Source organism: Papio anubis, chromosome X, assembly GCF_008728515.1.
Source record: "Papio anubis isolate 15944 chromosome X, Panubis1.0, whole genome shotgun sequence".
NCBI lineage: Eukaryota > Metazoa > Chordata > Mammalia > Primates > Cercopithecidae > Papio > Papio anubis.
Genome location: NC_044996.1, coordinates 55,951,268 through 55,971,546, shown reverse-complemented (window position 1 = coordinate 55,971,546; position 20,279 = coordinate 55,951,268). Strand labels below are relative to the sequence as shown.

Below are 20,279 nucleotides of genomic sequence, written 5' to 3'. Positions count from 1 at the left end.
ATATACTTTGCATTTTTGTCATAATTTAATGATAAGTAGTTATATGCAATAAATACTAGATTATTCCATCTGCTAGAACTCTCATAAGTAATCCCAAAGCTTTTAATTTTTATTCTCTCACTTTTCCCTTTCATTAATTTAGAGAGAATAGTTGTGTTTGAACACCAGGTGTTGTACATTAACCCAAGCATCCTTGTTCTCCATTGACTGCTATTATGGGTTTCTTTCTCACCCAACCCTAGTCTTTTAGAAGTTAGTTAGCTTGGATGAATCTTTTTGTGCCCTCAGAATAAGTAATTTTAATTAATAGTTAAGGTAGCACAAAATAAGTTATTGGTAAACTAGGTCTTAAAATCTATAAGAAGACATGGAAATAGTTGTCAGAAATTACTAGATTCTCAGAAATTGTCTAGACAGCATAATATCCATAGGTTATATTTACATTTTCAATATCCTTACTCCATATCATTAGACTGAGATAATGCCAGAGGCATTTCTAGACAACATGTTTTATTTTCTTATAAAACTCCCATGAAGAGCTTATAAAAGAGGAGCAAAACTTACCCAGTAAACAGATTTAAAGGTAACTAAATCTGGGTCGATTTTTAATTTTATTGCTAAGCATGATTTTTTAAAAACTTGGCTCTGTTCTTGGTTTGTACAGAGAAATGCTTTCAAAACTATTTCTTCTGTTTCGAAGGAGTCTACTAGTATTTATTTGCATGAGTGTATTTAAGCAACTGTTTGTTGATATGTGCAATGTGCCAGGTAGGATGCTACATGTTGGAAGTGTAAAAGAATGCGGCACCTCCCTTACCCTCAGAGAGCTCAGCGTTTACTCAGGGAGAAAAGTAAATAAATGATTTCCATAGCACTAGGATAGCTGTGAATAGGCTACTGTGGGAACTTAGCCCTGTGCAGAGGCTCGGGATGGAAGCAGAGAACACCACCTAAATACACTGAAACCCAGTGTTACTTCTCTATTATCCGTCTTTATTTTTTGGCGTAAATGTTCTCAAAATTTGAACAGTTTCATCAAAGTCCCATGCCTTCCATACGCCCAATACTGTTTTAAGGTCTGAGAAGAGAGCAGTGAACAACCTAAAGAAAATCCCTACCATCAAGGAGCTTATATTCTGGCAAGGGTGATATATTGGAACATAAGGCAGAGTTATAAAAGAAAACACAAATTTCTGTGTCATGGTGAAGTTTATTTGACAACTCTTTACTGAATGCCAGATACTTTGTTAGGTACAGCAGACATAAAGATGTCAAAAGTACTATCCCTGCCACAAGGTTTTTATTTTGTATAGCCTGCTAAGAATGGTTTTATATTTTTAAATTGTCACCCAAAAAAGACTGTTTCAGGGCACACGAAAGTTATATGAATTTCAGTGTCCACAAATAAAGTTTTATTGAATGTATCCACGCCCATTTGTTTATCTATTGTCTATAGCTTCTTTGTGCTATAGTAGAGTTGAGTAGTTGAGACAAAGACTATATGGTCTGCAAAACCTAAAATATTTACTGTCTGGAAATTTACAGAGAAAGTTTGCCAACCTCTGGACTAGTCCAAGAGTCTCTAAACCTTTTATTTCCACCTCAGGAAAAAAAAAAATACATATATATATATATGTGTGTGTGTATATATATGTTTGAGTAAGTTGCCCTAATATATTTTAAACATTATATACATGCCTGTATGTACTAATATTAATATGTACATTATAAAATATACACAGTAAAAACAAGAAAAACATGAACAATATTTTAAAATGATTTAAAATGAGTTTATTTCTTAATCATACAAAAGTCTTTGCTGTCATGATTAATAACTTTTTAGTGAGAACTGTGTCACTATGTCCTTTTTTATGTCTTGCTTAAAAATAGGCGGTAATTAGAAAGTTTAGCTCCAAGTTCATTTTATTTTGATATTTGGTTTAATTTCTCTCGTAATTGAAACATAAATCTGACAAAGATTTGTAGGTTCAAATGGAACAAGTACACCATTAGCAACTTACTAAATTGTAGATTAACTTTTATCAGACCAATCCATGAATCAAGCAAAGATTTCCTGCTGAACTATGACTAGTAAATTCCTGTCTTACTTGACGACAACCAGTTATTCTTGCAACTAATCTGGAGTATTGTATTTTTATATTTCTAAATAAATGGGTTCAAAATGGACTTTAATAAATGGGTCTTCAACAAATACCACTGGGAAGATGAGCTCTTTCCATTTTTTCGTCTATATTAGTAATGTGTAAACCCTCATCCTCATGTTTGTGTACTCATGCCTGTTCCAGACAGTACATCTAACACCAGGAAGAACGAGGAAGTAATTCAAGCAAGGGTGAAGGGGACTGACTTGGAAGTTGGGTCTATTGGGACTGACTTGGAAGTTGGGTCTATTGGGACTGACTTGGAAGTTGGGTCTGTCTTTGTGGCTTTTCCAGTAAAGTAGGTTTGAAAGGAGTTACTTTCTTACTAATTGTTAAAATGTCAAGGAATTTCTTTTCTTTTCATAAATGAAAAATGCCTAACTCATGCTAAATTTCAAGTTTGTTTTTGTTTTTGTATTTTTTTTTTGAGACGGAGACTCAGTCACCTAGGCTGGAGTGCAGCTGTGCGATCTCTGCTCACTGCAACCTTTGTCTCCTGGGTTCAAGAGATTCTCTTGCCTCAGCCTCCTGAGTAGCTGGGATTACAGGTGCCCACCACCACGCCTGGCTAATTTTTGTATTTTTAGTAGAGATGGGGTTTTGCCATGTTGGCCATGCTGGTCTCGAACTCCTGACCTCAGGTGATCCGCCTGTCTTAGCTTCTCGAAGTGCTGGGATTACAGGCATGGCACTGTGCCTGGCTAATTTTGACAGTTTTAAAATACTTTATGTTGAAATAACCAGAAATATCTCTGGTTTTCATGTTAACTTCCTATTTCATTTCAAAATATTGTAAATATTTTATTGTATTTGAAATATCTTGCTTTTATTTAAAGAAGAACAATCTTCTTGACTCTATGTAGTACTCTGTGTACTTCAGTTTCAACTTCTTGCAATGGCCTTGAATTTTACGTGTGGGTTTGCCTGACTCAGGACTCCTTCCCTCATAGTTTTTCCACAAAACCTCTTTTTATTAAATAAATCATTTATTTTGGTTATATGTTTTGTCTGTTAAATTGTCCTATTGGTGACTCAAATAAGAGTAGTTTATATATGTCATTATAGAAACAATCTAGCAAATACTATAAGGTGAGATGTTTTTAAAAAGGCTATATTTTTATCCAACTATATAGTAAAGCTCCTACACTAATTGTTTAAATACTTGCTTTAGCAAATTTTCAGTAATGATCTATATGTGTCTTCTGATACGTCAGTATTTGCTGACAAAGAAATGTACTTCAGCTTTTTGCCATGTTGTTTTGCATGGATTCTTTCAGCTGCTTTTACCAAGTGTTTCTCTAATGCCATGGTACCTTTTGTCAGTTGTTATTAAAGAAAGAAAATTCAAAATAAGCTTCTCAACACATATCATTAAGTTTACAAAGTATCGCTAAGGTACTGGATTTGAGTATAACATGATTCTGATTATTGTGGAGAAAATTGACTAATGAGTGAGAATTGAAGAATGAATGAATGAGAATACAAATGAATGAATAGGCAGCTGGTTCAACTTTTGACCTTCTCATTTGATCCTATTCTTATATGGCTTCTCAGTAATAACTTTAAGAATATAATGTTTGCTGAAGTGGAGGAATTTGTCTATAATGGGAAATTGTATCACGGCATGTGAGAAGCTTAAAAAATGGTTTAGTATTTACAAATGTGGCTTTAAAAACATTATAAGTGGTCCATTCTTTAGACTTCAAACAGTGTTTTTTAAAACCACAAAATACTACATTCTTTCTCATGTATTATAGATATATCAAATGTTAAACATGCTAAAAGCTTGCTTTTGTTTTGAATACCATAGGAAATCAGTATGTTTAGAAATAGTTTCATATTCAATTATGCTGTTTAGAGTTAATATTGAGTTATGAATATTGCTCTATTTAGCTTTATTATTGTATTATAGATCTGGAGTTAATGATTTGGAAGTGTTAGCTGCCTAATTAGTAATATGTATCTTATTTCTATAAGAATAAAATGAGTCATTATGGTCTCTTAACATGAATGATACCCATTTCCAGTCAACCTATGCAGCAAATTTATAATTATAAAAACCTGTTGCTGATTCTAAAGCAAGTTAATATATTTAAAGAAAAGGTCTTAAATATCACATTGGTTCAACAAATATTTATTAAATGTTTACTGCGTTCCAGGAATTACGCTTTTTGCTAGGAGTACAAAGATAAGTAAGTTCCTATTCTCAGCTTCGAGTTTAGAGGAGATAGATTTATCACATAATTTCAATGTAAGTGACACATAAGGAATTAATATGGAAGAATAGGATAAGGGTAGTTATTTTCAAATCAGGTGCTTTAGGAGAAATCTTCCTGAAAAATTAGTGGTTGAGCATAGTCTTGAAGTATAATACTTAACCAGATGTGAATTTGGAGGGGGCAAGGATCACATTAACAGATGGAGAGGATGGTAAAGATGACCACATTTCAGTCAGGGAGAACAGCATCATGAACGAAATAATGAGTGTGTAACAACACAGTTTATGTAGCAAAACTACAAACAACCTAGCATTATTAAAACATAAGGGGTAAGATGAAAAGTGGTTAAAAGCCTGAGGTTGGGAGGTGATAACGCTAATAGCTAGCATTCTTTGAAAGCTGGTTAATATACACCAGGCTTGTCATGCACGATCACACTCAGTACTGACAACATTCCTCTGAGGTGTATAATCTTACATTGCTCTTATTGTCCTGCCTGCCTCCCTACAAAATAATTCTGTGATGGCATGATATCAGCAGTGTGTGCCATTAAAAACTGAATGGGTACATAGTAATGTAGAAATGTCACTGGAAGCACAGAAACTCTCCACCTAGAGACTGCCAAAGGTGACACTACCACACTCTTAGGCCCGGCTGTGAAGTATACAAATACAGACACTTAATCTTGTCAGCATTCCAGAGTTGATTCTACTTGGAGGATGCAGATTGATAATAACCACATTTACAGGAGAATGAAATTTAACCAGAATTTTTTTAGGCAATAGAGACATAGCCCAGCATATGTGAGCAGAACATAGGGATTTTGATGAAAACAAAAACAATACGAGTCAGCAGAATGATGTACTTAGCCAGTAAGGTAATAAAATCAGAGGGTGAATTAATAGAGGTGTAAGTATTTCAAGGTGAGGGAGGTGGATGTTCTTTCCTTCCTTGCATTTGTTAAACCACAGAGTACTTGAGAGAGATGTGGACACCAACCCATGTTACATGAAGATAAGTTGAGTACTTTAGCCTGGAAGAAGGAATGTGGTCTTCAAATAACATTTATGTGGCTCTTGAATTAATTTCCTTCTGTCCAATCTGACATTTCTTCTTAGTTCGACTCTTATCTCTAGTCACTTAAATTACTTCAGCCCAAATTATTGAACATAAGAAAAATCCGGCCGGGCGCGGTGGCTCAAGCCTGTAATCCCAGCACTTTGGGAGGCCGAGGCGGGTGGATCACGAGGTCAGGAGATCGAGACCATCCTGGCTAACACGGTGAAACCCCGCCTCTATTAAGACATACAAAAACTAGCCGGCGAGGGTGGCGGGCGCCTGTAGTCCCAGCTACTCGAGGCTGAGGCGGAGAATGGCTGAACCCGGAGGCGGAGGCTTGCAGTGAGTCGAATTATGCCCACCGCACTCCAGCCTGGGCATGCACACAGCCAGATCTGGCCTCAAAAAAAAAAAAAAAAAAAAAAAAAAAAAAAAAAGAAAAATCCACTCTGGCAGGTTTAAATAGAATATAATTTTAGGGGATATTAGGTAGTTCTTGAATTAAGAGAGTTGCAGAAACAGGCTCCAGATAACATTGTAGGAATAACTTCCAGAACCGCACAACTGAAATACAGTTCCCATTAAGGAGCTCTTATCCCAGAACCATTTGATCAAATTGTCTTAAAGAAAAAGACACAGTTAATGCCATCAGTTCTGTAACAACATCACCTCTGTTGCCAACTGCATCAGCAAAATGGATGGCCTATTTGTGGCCTGCTTCCTCACATAGTTCACTTCTAAATCTACACCTCCTATACATGCGTTTTATGGGTGGAGACGAAGCCACATGCCTGCACTCTAGTTAAAAGGGAGACTGACAAATGTAGTTTTTATAGATTATACCTTTGTCAGGTGGGACTGACAATGTGAGGATGTATTAAATTGTAGAGGGCATGTTCAAGTGATGTTGGGCAGCGAAACATGATACATGACCACTAGAGTTTCCTGACTGGTCTCCCTCCTTCCAGTCAGAATTTTTTCATCCTTTGAGACTCACAACCTGGTAAAGACATCTCTGACCTTTCCATCTGCCCTCTGTGTTTTCAAAGAATCTGATACATGCCTCAGTTAGAATTATTTGTTACTACTAGACCATAAATTATTTATTCAACAAACATATATAGCATTTACTGTCAGGTATTGTTCTAAGTGCTTTATAAATAATATTTAATTTGAGTGTAAAAACAGTCTACCAGATTAGATAGCCTAGCATAGTTTCTGGTGTGTAGTATGTGTTCAGTAAATAAGTGATTCAAAATTTTAAAAGTGGAGAAGAAAAAAGTCATGCCACCCACCTTAACACACATTATTTTGTTGTACATATTTCATGTCCAGTCATCGAAGGAAAAATTTGGCAAAAATTAAACTACCCTAAGATGAATGGGGCTGCCTGAGGAGGTAAGGAGTTCCCTGTCAGTTGAAATAGATACATACGCTAGGCATGGTGACTCATGCTTGTAATCCCAGCACTTTGGGAGGCCAAGGCGGATGGAACACTTGAGGCCAGGAGTTTGAGACCACCCTGGCCAACATGGCAAAACCCCGTCTCTAAAAATACAAAAAAATTAGCTGGGTGTGGTGGTGCATGCCTGTAATCCCAGCTACTTGTGAGGCTGAGGCAGGAGAATCACTTGAACTTGGGAAGCGGAGGTTGCAGTGAGCCAAGATCAGGCCACTGCACTCCAGCCTGGGCAACAGAGCAAGTCTCCACCTCCACCTCAAAAAAAAAAAAAAAAAAAAAAGATACAAATCATAGATGAGCGTCTGTGGACCACATTATAAGTGCTATCCAACCTAGTTTTGATTATTCTACTTTGATTCAACAATGCCAGAGCCTATGAGAGAGAGAGAGGAAAAAGATGTCTTCTGCCTTCTAGTAAGTCATTAACAAGTAAAATATCCAAACGAGAAATAACATTAGATAGAAAAGTGGGGATAGAGACAGTGATCCAGGTAATTAGGAAGAGAGGTGATGTATATATATATATACACACAAAATTTATAAGTATTGACTGTGAATGAATCATCATAGGAGTTGCTGCAGTGGTTGCAGATATAGATTTTTGCTGTCAACAGTTACTATTCAATAGATAGATGCAGTTTGTCTACTTTTGAGGATTGTCTTCCACATTCTCACATATGCATCTTTAAAAATAACTTTGATGCCGGGCGCAGTGGCTCACGCCTGTAATCCCAGCACTTTGGGAGGCTGAGGTGGGCGGATCATGAGGTCAGGAGATGGAGACCATCCTGGCTAACACAGTGAAACCCTGTCTCTACTAAAAATACGAAAAATTAACCGGGCATGGTGGCAGGTGCCTGTAGTCCCCCCTACTCGGGAGGCTGAGGCAGGAGAATAGCGTGAACCCGCGGGGCAGAGCTTGCGGTGAGCGGAGATCGCGCCACCGCACTCCAGCCTAGGCGACAGAGCGAGACTCCGTCTCAAAAAAAAAAAATAAATAATAAAAAGTAACTGATACTGTTCTTTGCCAATTAGTTTACTTTATTAAAAAAATAGAATGCTCAGAATTTCTGTAAGAGTAAAGGGATAAAAATATGGATTTTTTTTCCTTAAAAAATGTAGATATGATTCACATACTATAAAATTCACCCTTTTACAATGTGCTTCTTTCTTGCTTCTTTCTCTCTCTCTCTTTCTTTCTTTCTCTTTCTTTCGAGACAGGGTCTTGCTCTGATTTCCAGGCTGGAGTGCAAGTGGCAGGAACACAGCTCACTGCAACCTCCACCTCCTGGCCTCAAGCGACCCTCCTGCCTCAGTCTCCCAAGTAGCTGGGACTGCAGGCGCACACCACCACGTTCAGCTAAGTTTTAAAAAGTTTTTGTAGAAGCGAGGTCTTGCCATGTTGCCCAGGCTGGTCTCAAACTCCTGGGCTCAAGTGATCTTCCTTCTTGAGCCTCCCAAAGTGCTAGGATTATAAGCGTGAGCCACTGTGCATGGCCAAATTCATAGTTTTTTTTTTTTGTATATTCAAAGAGTGTGAAACTATCACAACAACTTTTAGAACAGTTGTTTCACCCCATAAGGAAATACCATACCCATAATCAGTCATAATCCAAACTCCCTCCTCTTCTCCCCTGGCCCTGGCAACATCTAATTTATTTTTCGTCCCTATAAATTTGCCTATTTTGGACATTTAATATGAACAGAATCATAGAATATGTGGTCTTTTATAATGCTTATTTCACTTAGCATAATGTGATTTCAAGATTCATCCAGATTATAGCATGTATCAGCACTTCATTCCTTTTTAGAGCTGAATAATATTTCATTGTATGATATGCCACATTTTGTTTATCCATTCATCCATTGATGGATGTTTGGATTGTTTCTACTCCTTGGCTATTATCAATAATGATGCTGTGAACATTCGTGTGCAAGTTTTTGTATGGACATATGTTTTCATTTTGCTTAGGTATGTAAACTGGGTCATATGGTAGATAAATCTGTTTAACTTTTGGAGGAACTGCCAGCCTGTTTTCCAAAGTGGTTGTATCATTTCTCTTTCCCACCAGCAATGTGTGAAGGTTCCAATTTCTTCAATTCATTGCCAACATTTATTATTTTCCTCTTTTTTTCTAGCTATCCTAGTAGAAGTGAAGTAGTATCTCATTGTGGTTTTGATTCACATTTCCCTACTGACTAATGATGTTGAATATCTTTTCCTGTGCTTATTGGCCATTTGTATATCTTCTTTTTTTCTTCTTCTTCTTCTTCTTTTTTTTTTTGCCAGGCTGGAGTGCAGTGGTGCCATCTTGGCTCACTGCAAGCTCCACCTCTTGGGTTCATGCCATTCTCCTGTCTCAGCCTCCGGAGTAGCTGGGACTACAGGTGTTCGCCACCACACCTGGCTAATTTTTTGTATTTTTAGTAGAGATGGAGTTTCACCATGTTAGCCAGGATGATCTTGATCTCCTGACCTCGTGATCCACCTGCCTTAGCCTCCCATAGTGTTGGGATTACAGGCGTGAGCCACTGCGCCCGGCCTGTATATCTTCTTTAGATAAATGTCTATTCAAGTGTTTTGCTCATTTGTTGTTGGACTTTTGTCTTTTTATTATTGAGTTGTAAAAGTTCTTTGTATATCTGGGTACACATCTATATCAGACATATGATTTGTAAACATTTTCACCTATTCTGTAGGTTGACTTTTCATTTGGTGTTGCATTTTGAAGCACAATCATTTCCAACTTGGTTTTGTGACCCTGTCAAGCGTGTGTTCATATGTCACAAGGATTACTATGAATTTCAAAATGAACAAAAACAATGTGTCTAGTCAAAGTGTTATAAATGTATATATCACAAAATAAAGGTAGATTTCCAATTGAATTAAAGTTTATTGAACCTCACAACAATGTGTTCTTGTAACTGAATACTTTTCCCTCTAATGAGTGACATTTATTACCGCAATACAGCTGTTTCTGCTTTTTTTCTTTTCCAAATCCAACAACTTCTTGTGAACTTTCTTCAGTGACATATTATAGATATATAGACCCTGCCAATTTGCAAATTATATTTGCTTTCTCAGATAATAGCGATCCTAAGGGAGCATATGCCAAACAGCATTTTATGTGTGTGTTTGCTATCAAGATAAATAAAGAGCTTTGTTAGCATAGATATTGTGTATATCTATGTTATAAACTGCCAGTTTATTCTGTGGGATGGTTTTAAAAATACTTTCTTCTTTCTGCTCAGTAGTTGGCTAGGTAGAGATGTGAACCATAAATACATGGTACAATTTACACAACACTGTGGTATCTAGAGTGAAAAATAATAGTGGAGTATCCCAGAAAGGGATTTTTGACATTAGTCACCACATGAATTAGTATTTTAAGACACAGAAATTATTAATGTTTATTAATCACTTTTGAAGCTCTTAAGTGGAAATTTATCAATGCTCACAGTAAATGTTATTTCTTACAGGAGGACATGAACCTTAATGAAGAAAAAAAAGCTCCTTTACGAAACAAAGATTTTACCACCAAACGTGAGATGGTTGTCCAGTATATTTCTGCCACTGCCAAATCTGTAAGTGGGGAGATTTTTCTAGCACCAACAGAATGAGCAATGAGCTTAGCATCATTCTGCTTAAAAATAAACAAACCTCAGCTCTTCACATTACCTCATTGTACTCCATAGACTGTTCAGAAAACAATTTATATATGTATTACACATTTAGTATTACATATATATTTTTAAACTATTCATCATTAGAAATGAGACACTTCCATTATTACAAACTAGACAAAGGATATAAAGCTCTGAGGTAATCCAATCCGGTCCTGAGCTTTTGTGTACATACTAAAAATTGACTGCATTTTGCAGATATTCTGCTCCAAATGTGGTTAGATGAAAATTTCGGATTTTGAAGAAGGCACAACTTAGCATAGTCACAGCTTCAGTTTACATTAAAGCTGCATGTCTGGTGTCTACTTGCATGAAACTTAGAGCAGTACTTTTTAATTAACAGTTAGCTTTTTTCTTAATTTTATATGATGCAAACTATGTAAGCTGCCTCATAATTGCTATTGTATAGCTTCATTTAAAGTAAAGGATGTCACCTAATAGGAGCTTTAATCAAATCTGTTTGTGAGTCCCAAGACTTGAAAGTAAAGTTCATTGAAAGGACTTGTTATTAATAGGAAACTTTGGTTTTAGTGGAGTATTTTGCTCTGTTCACTTCCTAATGCACATCCAAATATAGTCTTAAGCTTTGATTTTTTTTTTTTTGGGTAAAAAAAAGTTGTATTTTTGAAATAGTAAAATGCATCTTTTACATTTCTGTAAAGAAAAAGCTTTTAATACCTAGAGTTCATAAAACCACTGTATGTGTGTATATGTGTGTGTGTATATATATATATATACACACACACAGTGATATTTTGTGTGTATACATATATGTGTACACACACGTACACATTTAGTTCATGCGTTTTAAATTTCATAAGTTGACTATTGCAGAAAACAAGTCTTCATTGAAAAAATATATTCTAAAGTTATTTGGCTATCCTATTAATGCTATTTCAGTACAGCAATTCCAGTGGCAATTACTAATGCATTTTGCCGTGAATTCTACGATTGTATTGATTCTATATTGTACTTTAAGCAAGCTAAATCTGAATGCTGAACTATTTAAACATAACACATTGCAGCTCCACCATAGCAGAGCAACAGCATGTTTTTTAATTTGCTTCTGGTATCCAAGGGCAGAAATATGTTTCAAGTGATAAGTGAAATTTGCCATGAGCGTCGTTTTCAATAGAATTAGGTGATGCATACGGTTTTACTTTGAAATTCTGATGAATCTCTTCTCATTTTTGCACTCAAGTTATTGTTCACGGTAAAATGCTTTAGGAAATGCAGGATGTACATTCAATGTTATTTTTCAAATACCTAAAGGCTGATACACTAGTAAATCTATATGTCTGAATCTGAGTGCAAAGTACAGATAATAATATATGAATAATCATGTGGTGGTTTTAATGATAAGATTTTGTTAGAGTCTCTGACTCATTTGTTGTTGTTTGTGTAAGTGGGACTGAATATAATGATTATATGAAACTTATTCCTTGACCTTTTGATTATTACTTGATTTCTGTGCAGAACTTGTTTTCATTTATTCTCATATTATTTCCTCTTCAAGTGACCAAAGAAATGCACACTTCAAGTTATATACTCATTTTTCAGATTAAAATGCAAAAAATTGGATAAATATTAGATGAGCTTATTTGAATTGCATTATTCAAAAGATGGAAATTCAATGTTTCTCAAAAGACATGAAAATTCTATGTTTAAGGCATTAGCCTCAAAATCAGAACTACTTAATGGCCTTTATTTGTTTCATTCAGTGTACATATGAGTACCTGAAATATGCACAGGACTTTGATAAGATTTCTAGGAGTATACATTTTTTTGCTAATATTTTTCATGGCCCAGATATTATGATGGAAGAAAGCCTGTTGACAAGCATGTTTTGGAGCTTTCTCACCTTGGAAAGACATTAATTAGTACTGTGTTTTCTATCATTAAAACCACAAAAATTATTTATGTAATTTCGTTTTGAAGGTGAGAGCGTTGGCCTTCAGTGACAAACAATAATCTTTTGACCTTTTCATTATCACAACACTAAAGTTTACGTTTAGAGTAGACATGATAGTTACCACTACTTTATGAAAATGCTTTCTTAGTCACAGCTTTCATTTTGAGGTAACAAAGTTAAGAGCTAGAGTCCCTGATGGAAAAATGTTTTATAGTCACATGTAAAACATGTGAGAATTGTAGTTAAATTTAAACATAAATTGTACATTTTTCCCTTTTAACACCTGCATTAGTCATTTTGTATGGGATCTAAAACCAAATTTTAGATAGAAATATCTATCATGCTCCTGGGTTCCTGAGTAAGGACATAAAAGTAAAATGAAGCTGTATACCAATATGTCGTCAAGACTTGTTTCTAAAGCAAACAAGAGTCTTTTGTAGTGTAATTAACTTCGCTAAAATTAGCATAGAAAAGGAGACTCTAAAGGAAACCATAAGATAATAATAAAAACTATTGCTTAGTTTTTTCTTCTTAAAGTCCCATAATAGAGAATGTTAAATTGTGTGAATGTTAAAGGAAAAAATTTGAGTAACTCTGTCCATGATGAATGACCTTTAAATAGAGGGATGGAGAAGAACCTCCTTTCTGCATTTTAGTGTCCATTGTTCATTGTAGGAAGCGTAGTTATGGACCTGACCTAGGGTAATAGGTACATGTAGATAATTTGACCACAAATAACCTGGAAGAGTCTATATTTTCAAAACACCAGCATATGTTTTCAAAAAATGGAAAACCAAGCTTTGTTAATATTGCAAAAGTTGTCCTACTGATTGGTAATCCTGAAACAATATGTTGGTAATTTAGAAGGGATCTCACAGGCACTTCACAGCACATATAGACGTTTATGAGGAAAAGTTATCCACCGAAGTCCCAACATTAGTTTGTCAAATGCCAGTGTCAGTGTCATTCCTAGAATATCAAGAGACTAGTTTATTTTGAATTTAGATCGTAATCTTTGAAATTTTAAAATATGTAAAGTTATATTTTTTGAGACATGTGAACCATTGAGAGGCAACATTTTTTTTTTAAATCTCAGTAGGAAATAATTTAAAATAGTGATGCCAGCTACACCTGCAGATTTGTTAGACTGACCTGTATAATGAGTAGTTAAAAGTTGCAGTATACTTATATGTGTATGTGTATACATGTATTATGGTTTTGCTTTTGTCATTATCAGATACTCTTTCAGGTCTTTTCCAGGTATGGTCTGGATATGATCAAACAGTTGAACCCAGACATGGCCAAAATATTTTCTCTTAGCTTCTGTTGGGTACTAAATCTTATCTATTACTGTTTATGCTTTAGCTAAATGAAGTTATTTTGCAGCGAAAATGAATCATTAAATGGGCCATATTCTGGTTGTTTCACTGAGTATAGACCTGCTTTAATTGTTAACGCAGGCTCACATTCTTTTTTTAGTCTCATGTCTGTGCTAAATAAACAAGGGACAAATACGACCTCTGTCTTTTTGGTGGGAGGAAATAATTTAGGTCAATAGCATATCTTTTAATTCAGAAGACTGTTAATGGCACCAAAGAGGCTTTTATTCAACTAAATAATCACTGCTTGTAAATAGTCTACTGAATGAATATTTAAGAAAGCTGCTTCTCTATTCTGAGATTCATGGATTCTTCTGAAATAATTTTCTTGGAAACTGTCATTATCTTTTTGTATTTTATGATATCCTGTTCAGCATAGGATTCTTACTGGGGTTTTAATTAAATTTGATTTTTATTTCTAAAGCACTAGCTGAAAAATAGAACACATTTTGATAATAACTGCTATCGGATTAATGGTTTTGTATTGTGGCTTAGCTGTTTTTTGGACACTGCTTGATATTCAAGTGGGAATCTGATAACAGTGATTTGATTTATATTTGGATTTTTGCATAAAATTATGTTTAGGACTATGAGTTTGCTTCCTGCTTTCTTAAACACAATTCTGCCTCTCAGAAATTCTTTTATCACTTATCCATTAGGAAAGCTCAATTAGAGCTGCAGTTTTTGAACTATTTCCTCCTTCTGAACATGTGCATGTTTAGATGTAAAATGCTTCTTTGTCTTCACGTTATGTAGAAAATTCTGATCTTATAATAGAAATGCTAGAATTACCCAGAAAACTAGAATAATAAGCAATCTTTTTTATAATTTTCAAGTATAATACAGTATTATACACCTTGAATTCATAACAATAAAAAATATTTGTTTTCAACCTAAAGTTTACTTCTGAACTTAATGCATGACTTTAAATGTAACATTTATATTCTAAAATACTTTAATAGTATACCTGCCATAAGAAGGTGTACTATTTCAACCTTGATAGTATACCTGCCATAAGAAGGAAAGAAAAGAAAAGGCAATATTGGAAAAAAAAAAAAAAAACAATTTTCTATTGATAATTTTTTCAGGGGCTATGAGCTGGTAAAAAAATCTGATGCCTGATTACACTTAACCTTGCATAACTTGATGTTTAGATTATACTATATGAGAAGCCCATTATATAGTACATTTAAAAAATCCTCAAATAGTAATTATCACTTATTTGAGAATCCTTATTCTGTAGACTTTACATAATTTTGAAACATAGTAGAAATTAATATTGATATATCTATTTTAGCCTGTATATCTGAAGTATCAAAAATATAAATAGGGTTAGCTATTTACTAATTTACTAAACACTTAACCTCTGTGAAAAGCTTCTGACTACTAATATTGTTGCTGTTTGTTTTTTTTTTACACCATAACCACTCTTCGTTGACCACTGCATGCAGATAGTTGGAAGTAAAGTGACGGTGAGTACAAAAGATGTGTTTTACCCTGAGATATAAATTTGTGGTTTTGTAAATTGTGATTTTTGCTTGTAGTATTTTATATGTTTGGTTCTTTTGGTATATATTTTGCCAAAGCAGTGAGATGAATATTATGATCAGGTGATTAAAATTTAGCCTGGGCAAGTATTTCTTTCGTGGTTTTGGGAGATGTTTTAGAACTAGAATATGCTTGTATATTTTATCTTAGAAGTTTTCACCTTTTTTTTTTTTGAAGTATGCCTGTGTCAGTCTTTATGATTCTGATGAAATTGTATGTTTTACCTCAATTTTATCAGGAGGAGAATCCTAAAATGTTGGTTTATGCTAACAGGAATTCTTTTTAAAATATGTCACTTTGATTTCAGTATCACTGAGCACATAGAGTAATGAAAACAACCCTTTCCATGCAGTCGGGAGGCCTGGATGCTTGTCTTTGTTGGATGCTACTAATCAGCTTTGCTACTTTGGGCAAGTCATGTAATTTCTCTGGGGCTCAATTATTAAATGGATAAATTGAAATGATTAGCTCAAATTATCTTTTAAGGTTCTTTCCGTGGCTGTAATTTAAAGGTTTTATATTCAAGGCACTATATTTCAGTGCTATAATTACATGATACACTATTACATAACACGCCCAAAGTGGCCCGTATTGTGATTGAGAGCTGTTTGTAATTACCTTATCTTCATGACTAAGCACTCTCTAGAGAACAAGGTGGTAGGAAACATTATCTTTAACATCATTGAGTACTGAGGTATCTAGAATAGTGAAATATTTGTTTTGCTTTTAAAAATTGATTCCTTCTTTTCATTATCTTACTTTTTTTTAAATTCACAAGACATCTAGGGAGAAAAGCCATCATCCTTTCAGGATAATTTCAAAAATCGAATATTTATTTAGTGCTCATTATATGCCAAGAATTATTCTAGGTGCACTGATGACTGGAAAATAAGAATGAGATAGGACCTAGTTGATATGTGTTGAAATAATCAAACCTTAAATTGTGCATGCTGACTATAAATGTAATAGGAATTCATAAGTAGGAGAGAGAAGTAAGGTTGGAGTAATTAGAGAAAAACCTGTGTAAATTTCTGCACTTAAATTGGTCTTTCAGGGAATAGTTAGTTATGATGGCTGGGGTTTGGCTAGGGAGGAGAGACTATGGAGAAGCTCTGAGATTCTGGAAGTAATATTAAATGCAAAGGCCTGGAAAGAGAACCAAACCATGTGTGTGGAGGCAGAGAAGAGGGAAGTGAGAGATGAGGTTGACTTTGTTGAAACAAAGAATGTATATTGGAAAGAGTAAAAAATCAAGTTGAAAGAGGGTCTTGAAGTCCAGGCAGCAAATTATAAATTAGTTTGAGCAAGGAGGTAACATGATGGAAGCAGTGTTGAAGAAAAATAAATTTGATAGGTGCATAGGCTGGATTAGGCTAATGGTTCTCAAACTGGAAAGTACATAAAAATGCAAATTTTGTCCTGCTCCAAGAAGACTGTGATTCAGGTGGCCTGGGATATGGCCAAGAAATTTGCATTTTTATCTAGCACCTCCAGAGATTCTGTTAAGGTAGTCTGAGAAGTATACTTCACACTTTAAGAAGTACTGGATTCTGATAGAGAGACTTATTCGGGAAGCTACCTAGGAGATTTTTGAGTGAGTCAGTGAGGACTTGTATTAAACTGGAGGCTAGGTGGGGTTAAATAACGAGTTTGGGGAGATAACGAGATTTTTAGCTTATTTTAATATGGGCTGGAAGCAGCTTGTATTTCTAGTCTTGGTACCAGCTCTCTCCCCTCATCACCCACACTGTTAACTTCCTTAGTTCAGACTGTCATCATTTAACACCCATGTGATTGCTGTAGCCTACCAAGCAGTCTCCTTGTCTTCAGTCTCTCACCCATGCATGTTCTACACTGTTACAGAGATCTTGCTCCAGCAGTACCCTCTTATCTGCAGTTTCATTTTCTGTTTCAGTTACCTGAGGTGCAGCACAATAATACATTTTGAGAGAGACCATGTTCACATAATTTTTTTTTTTTTTTTTTTGAGAAAGGGTCTCACTCTGTTGCCCAGGCTAGAGTGCAGTGGCACGATCTTGGCTCACTGCATTCTTGATCTTCTGTGCTCAAGTGATCCTCCCACCTTAGCTTCCAGAATAGCTGGGACTACAGGTGTGCTCCACCATGCCCAGCGAATTTTTGTATTTTTTTTTTGTAGAGTTGGGGTTTTGCCATGTTGCCCAGGCTGGTCTCGAAGTCCTGAGCTCAAGCGATCCACCTGCCTTTGCCTCTTAAAGTGCTGCGATTACAGGCGTGAGCCACCACGTCCGGCCCACGTAATTCATTATAGTATATTGTTATAATTGTTCTATTTTATTAGCTATTGTTAATTTCTTACTGTGCCTAATTTATAAATTAAACGTTATAGGTTTATATGCATAGGAAAAAACATACTACATATAGAGTTTCAAAACTATCCACAGGTTTAGGCATCCACTGGGTGTCTTGGAGCATACCTCCTGTGGATAAAGACGGACTACTGTATTTCGCTCCTCAAAACCTTCAAATGGCTCCCTGTTGTCCTTTGTGATCTCATCCCTGCCTGCTTCTCTAATTTCATCTCCAGCGTCATTCTTACTGGTGCCTGCCTTCTATCTGTATAGGAACACTTGGCAATTCCTTCATACCTTATTCTTTCATACCTTTAAATCAAACATGTTGTATTTTTTTGAGCTGGAATGCCGTTTTCTTCTTTAATGTGTCCACCAAGCTCCTAAATATCCATCAAGATTAAGTTCCTGTCAATCTTAGACAAAGCTGCTCTAGATAACTCCGTCCTTCCCATAGCACCATGTTTATAGCTCAATTGTTATGTTTAACATATTTTATTATAATAAATCATTTATATGTTCTTTTTCCACAATGAACATAGCTTCTGCGTTCAAGAAACTAGGTCTAATGGGGAAGACAGACAGGTAAACAGAATAAAGATAGGACATGAAGATGCAATATAGTAAAGGTTGCAAAATGGCAGACCAGCAGGCTATATGTGGTGTGTGTATATATATATGTATATACACATATGTATATGTTTCCCAGAGTGTTTTGAAAAACAGTATAATGAGTTACGTGTTTTGATCCATAGTGTAAACTATTTCATACCCATTGTCTTATCTGGGACCGCCTCACATTTGAGTTTGCAAATCCTGCTATAAAGGGAAGAAACTATAGGAATTAGCTTCTAGAGGAAATGATTAGGGGTTTGTTCTAGAGTTTAGATGGGACGGTTGTCCTAAGGAAGAAAAATTTTTTGTTTTATTTTGTTTTCTGCAACTAAAGGGAATAAGAAAACAATATGTAAGATCACTGGTGAAAATCAGGTACAAAAGGGCTTTTGCATCACGATCTCATTAATCTTCAACAGACGGAGAGATTTATTCATTGATACAAAGGGCAGGGAGGAAATTTTTAGAGGTGTTTCAAAAAGAAATTCTAGAATAATCACTTTAAGTATTGCAGTTGCCCAGAGATTACACACATTGGTCCAAAAATGAGTGATATGAAAGCCAGATTGAAATCCGACAGATGGAATATGTAGTGAACTAGGAGGTCAGCATAGGCCTGTTTTGCCTTTGTCTATCCAATGTTGATTAGAAGCAGAAATGGAGGCATTGAAGGCCCTCCTGGTCTTGAGCTACCATCAGTCTTTACTTTTCACTATTCTATATGAATTGTACTTTAAAAGTCAAACTGGGCAACTGCCTGTTACCTGAACAAAACCACCCCCTTAGCCTCAGGCAGTACTACTTCTGACTTTGCTCAAGGGATCTTTTTTGTATGGAATATTTTCTTTCCTTTGTCAACATTCTAGCCGTCCTCCACAGCTCTTCCATGAAGCCTATCTTGATCTTGATCCGCCCTCCCATTTCCACATAAAGTAATATATCTGAACTCCTATAGCACTTTATTTTTAACTCTTAGGGAGTCACTCTTAACTTTATCTTATGGTTCCTATTTCTTCATATATTCCTTAAGGGCTTTTAGAATACTCCTATTTTACTTTATGCCTGTAGTAATTTATATCCTTGAATAATACTCTCTCACATACTATGAGTCTTTGTATATCCACAATACAGACCCTATGAAGGAAGGCAAATTTTGGTAGCAATCATGGGTTCAGAGGCAAATGGACTTGGTTTCAGATTCTGTCCCTGCTGTATACTAGATGTGTGACCTTGGATAATTTACTTCTCTGAATCTCAGTCTTTTCATTGATAAAATGAAGAGAATAATACTAAATTTGTGATATTTTTGAAGTATATTGTTTATGTTTAATATATTTAACATGTAAAGAATCTTGCAAATAGTAGGTCTGAATTACATTTTTGTTAAATGTCTTGAATTCTACAAAATGCTTGATATGAAAGACATAAAACATAAACACTACATGGTAAGATGAGATAAGACTATGAGCTGCCTTTTTTGTTGTTGTTAAATGTTCAAGATGTTTGCTATTTGAAGATTTAAAGGGAAAAATGGGATTTATTCTGGGTCAAGAATGGTGGGAAGGATTCAGCTGGATGCTGGAAGGAGAATGTTTTGCCTGTTTATTGGAAGCTATTTGTTATGTGATGTGGATTATTGCTGGGCTTTGAGGAAAAAAGTAAAATCATATATGATCTCAAGTTAATATTGACAAGATTATTTTAAAAATTTAATAAAATAGTTGAGGATTTGGTATAGATACTGTCTGATGGGAAATGCTAAAATATCTTTCTGTAGATCTCTAGAAATAGCAAAGAATTTGGAGTAGGGTAGAGATAGAACTGAATTACTTTTTTCAATGGCTTCTAGTTCTAAATAAGTGTTGCAGAATTTTGTGAAGCAAAATAAATTGTTTTTATTATTTAGTAA

At 35.2% G+C, this 20,279-nt stretch overlaps 1 protein-coding gene across 8 annotated transcripts in view; it reads left to right on the top strand.

Annotated features, from left to right (window-relative positions):
* Positions 1 to 20,279, top strand: part of DIAPH2 (diaphanous related formin 2) — a 914,469-nt gene that overhangs the window by 64,153 nt on the left and 830,037 nt on the right. For 5 of the 8 annotated variants that reach the window (XM_021932745.2, XM_021932750.2, XM_021932746.2 and 2 more), the window contains 2 exons: positions 10,383 to 10,487; positions 15,329 to 15,349. In XM_021932745.2, coding sequence (XP_021788437.1) covers positions 10,383 to 10,487; positions 15,329 to 15,349 — 126 coding nt within the window. The remainder of the gene's footprint in view (positions 1 to 10,382; positions 10,488 to 15,328; positions 15,350 to 20,279) is intronic. The other 3 variants (XM_021932747.2, XM_021932749.2, XM_031660966.1) reach the window with 1 other exon arrangement.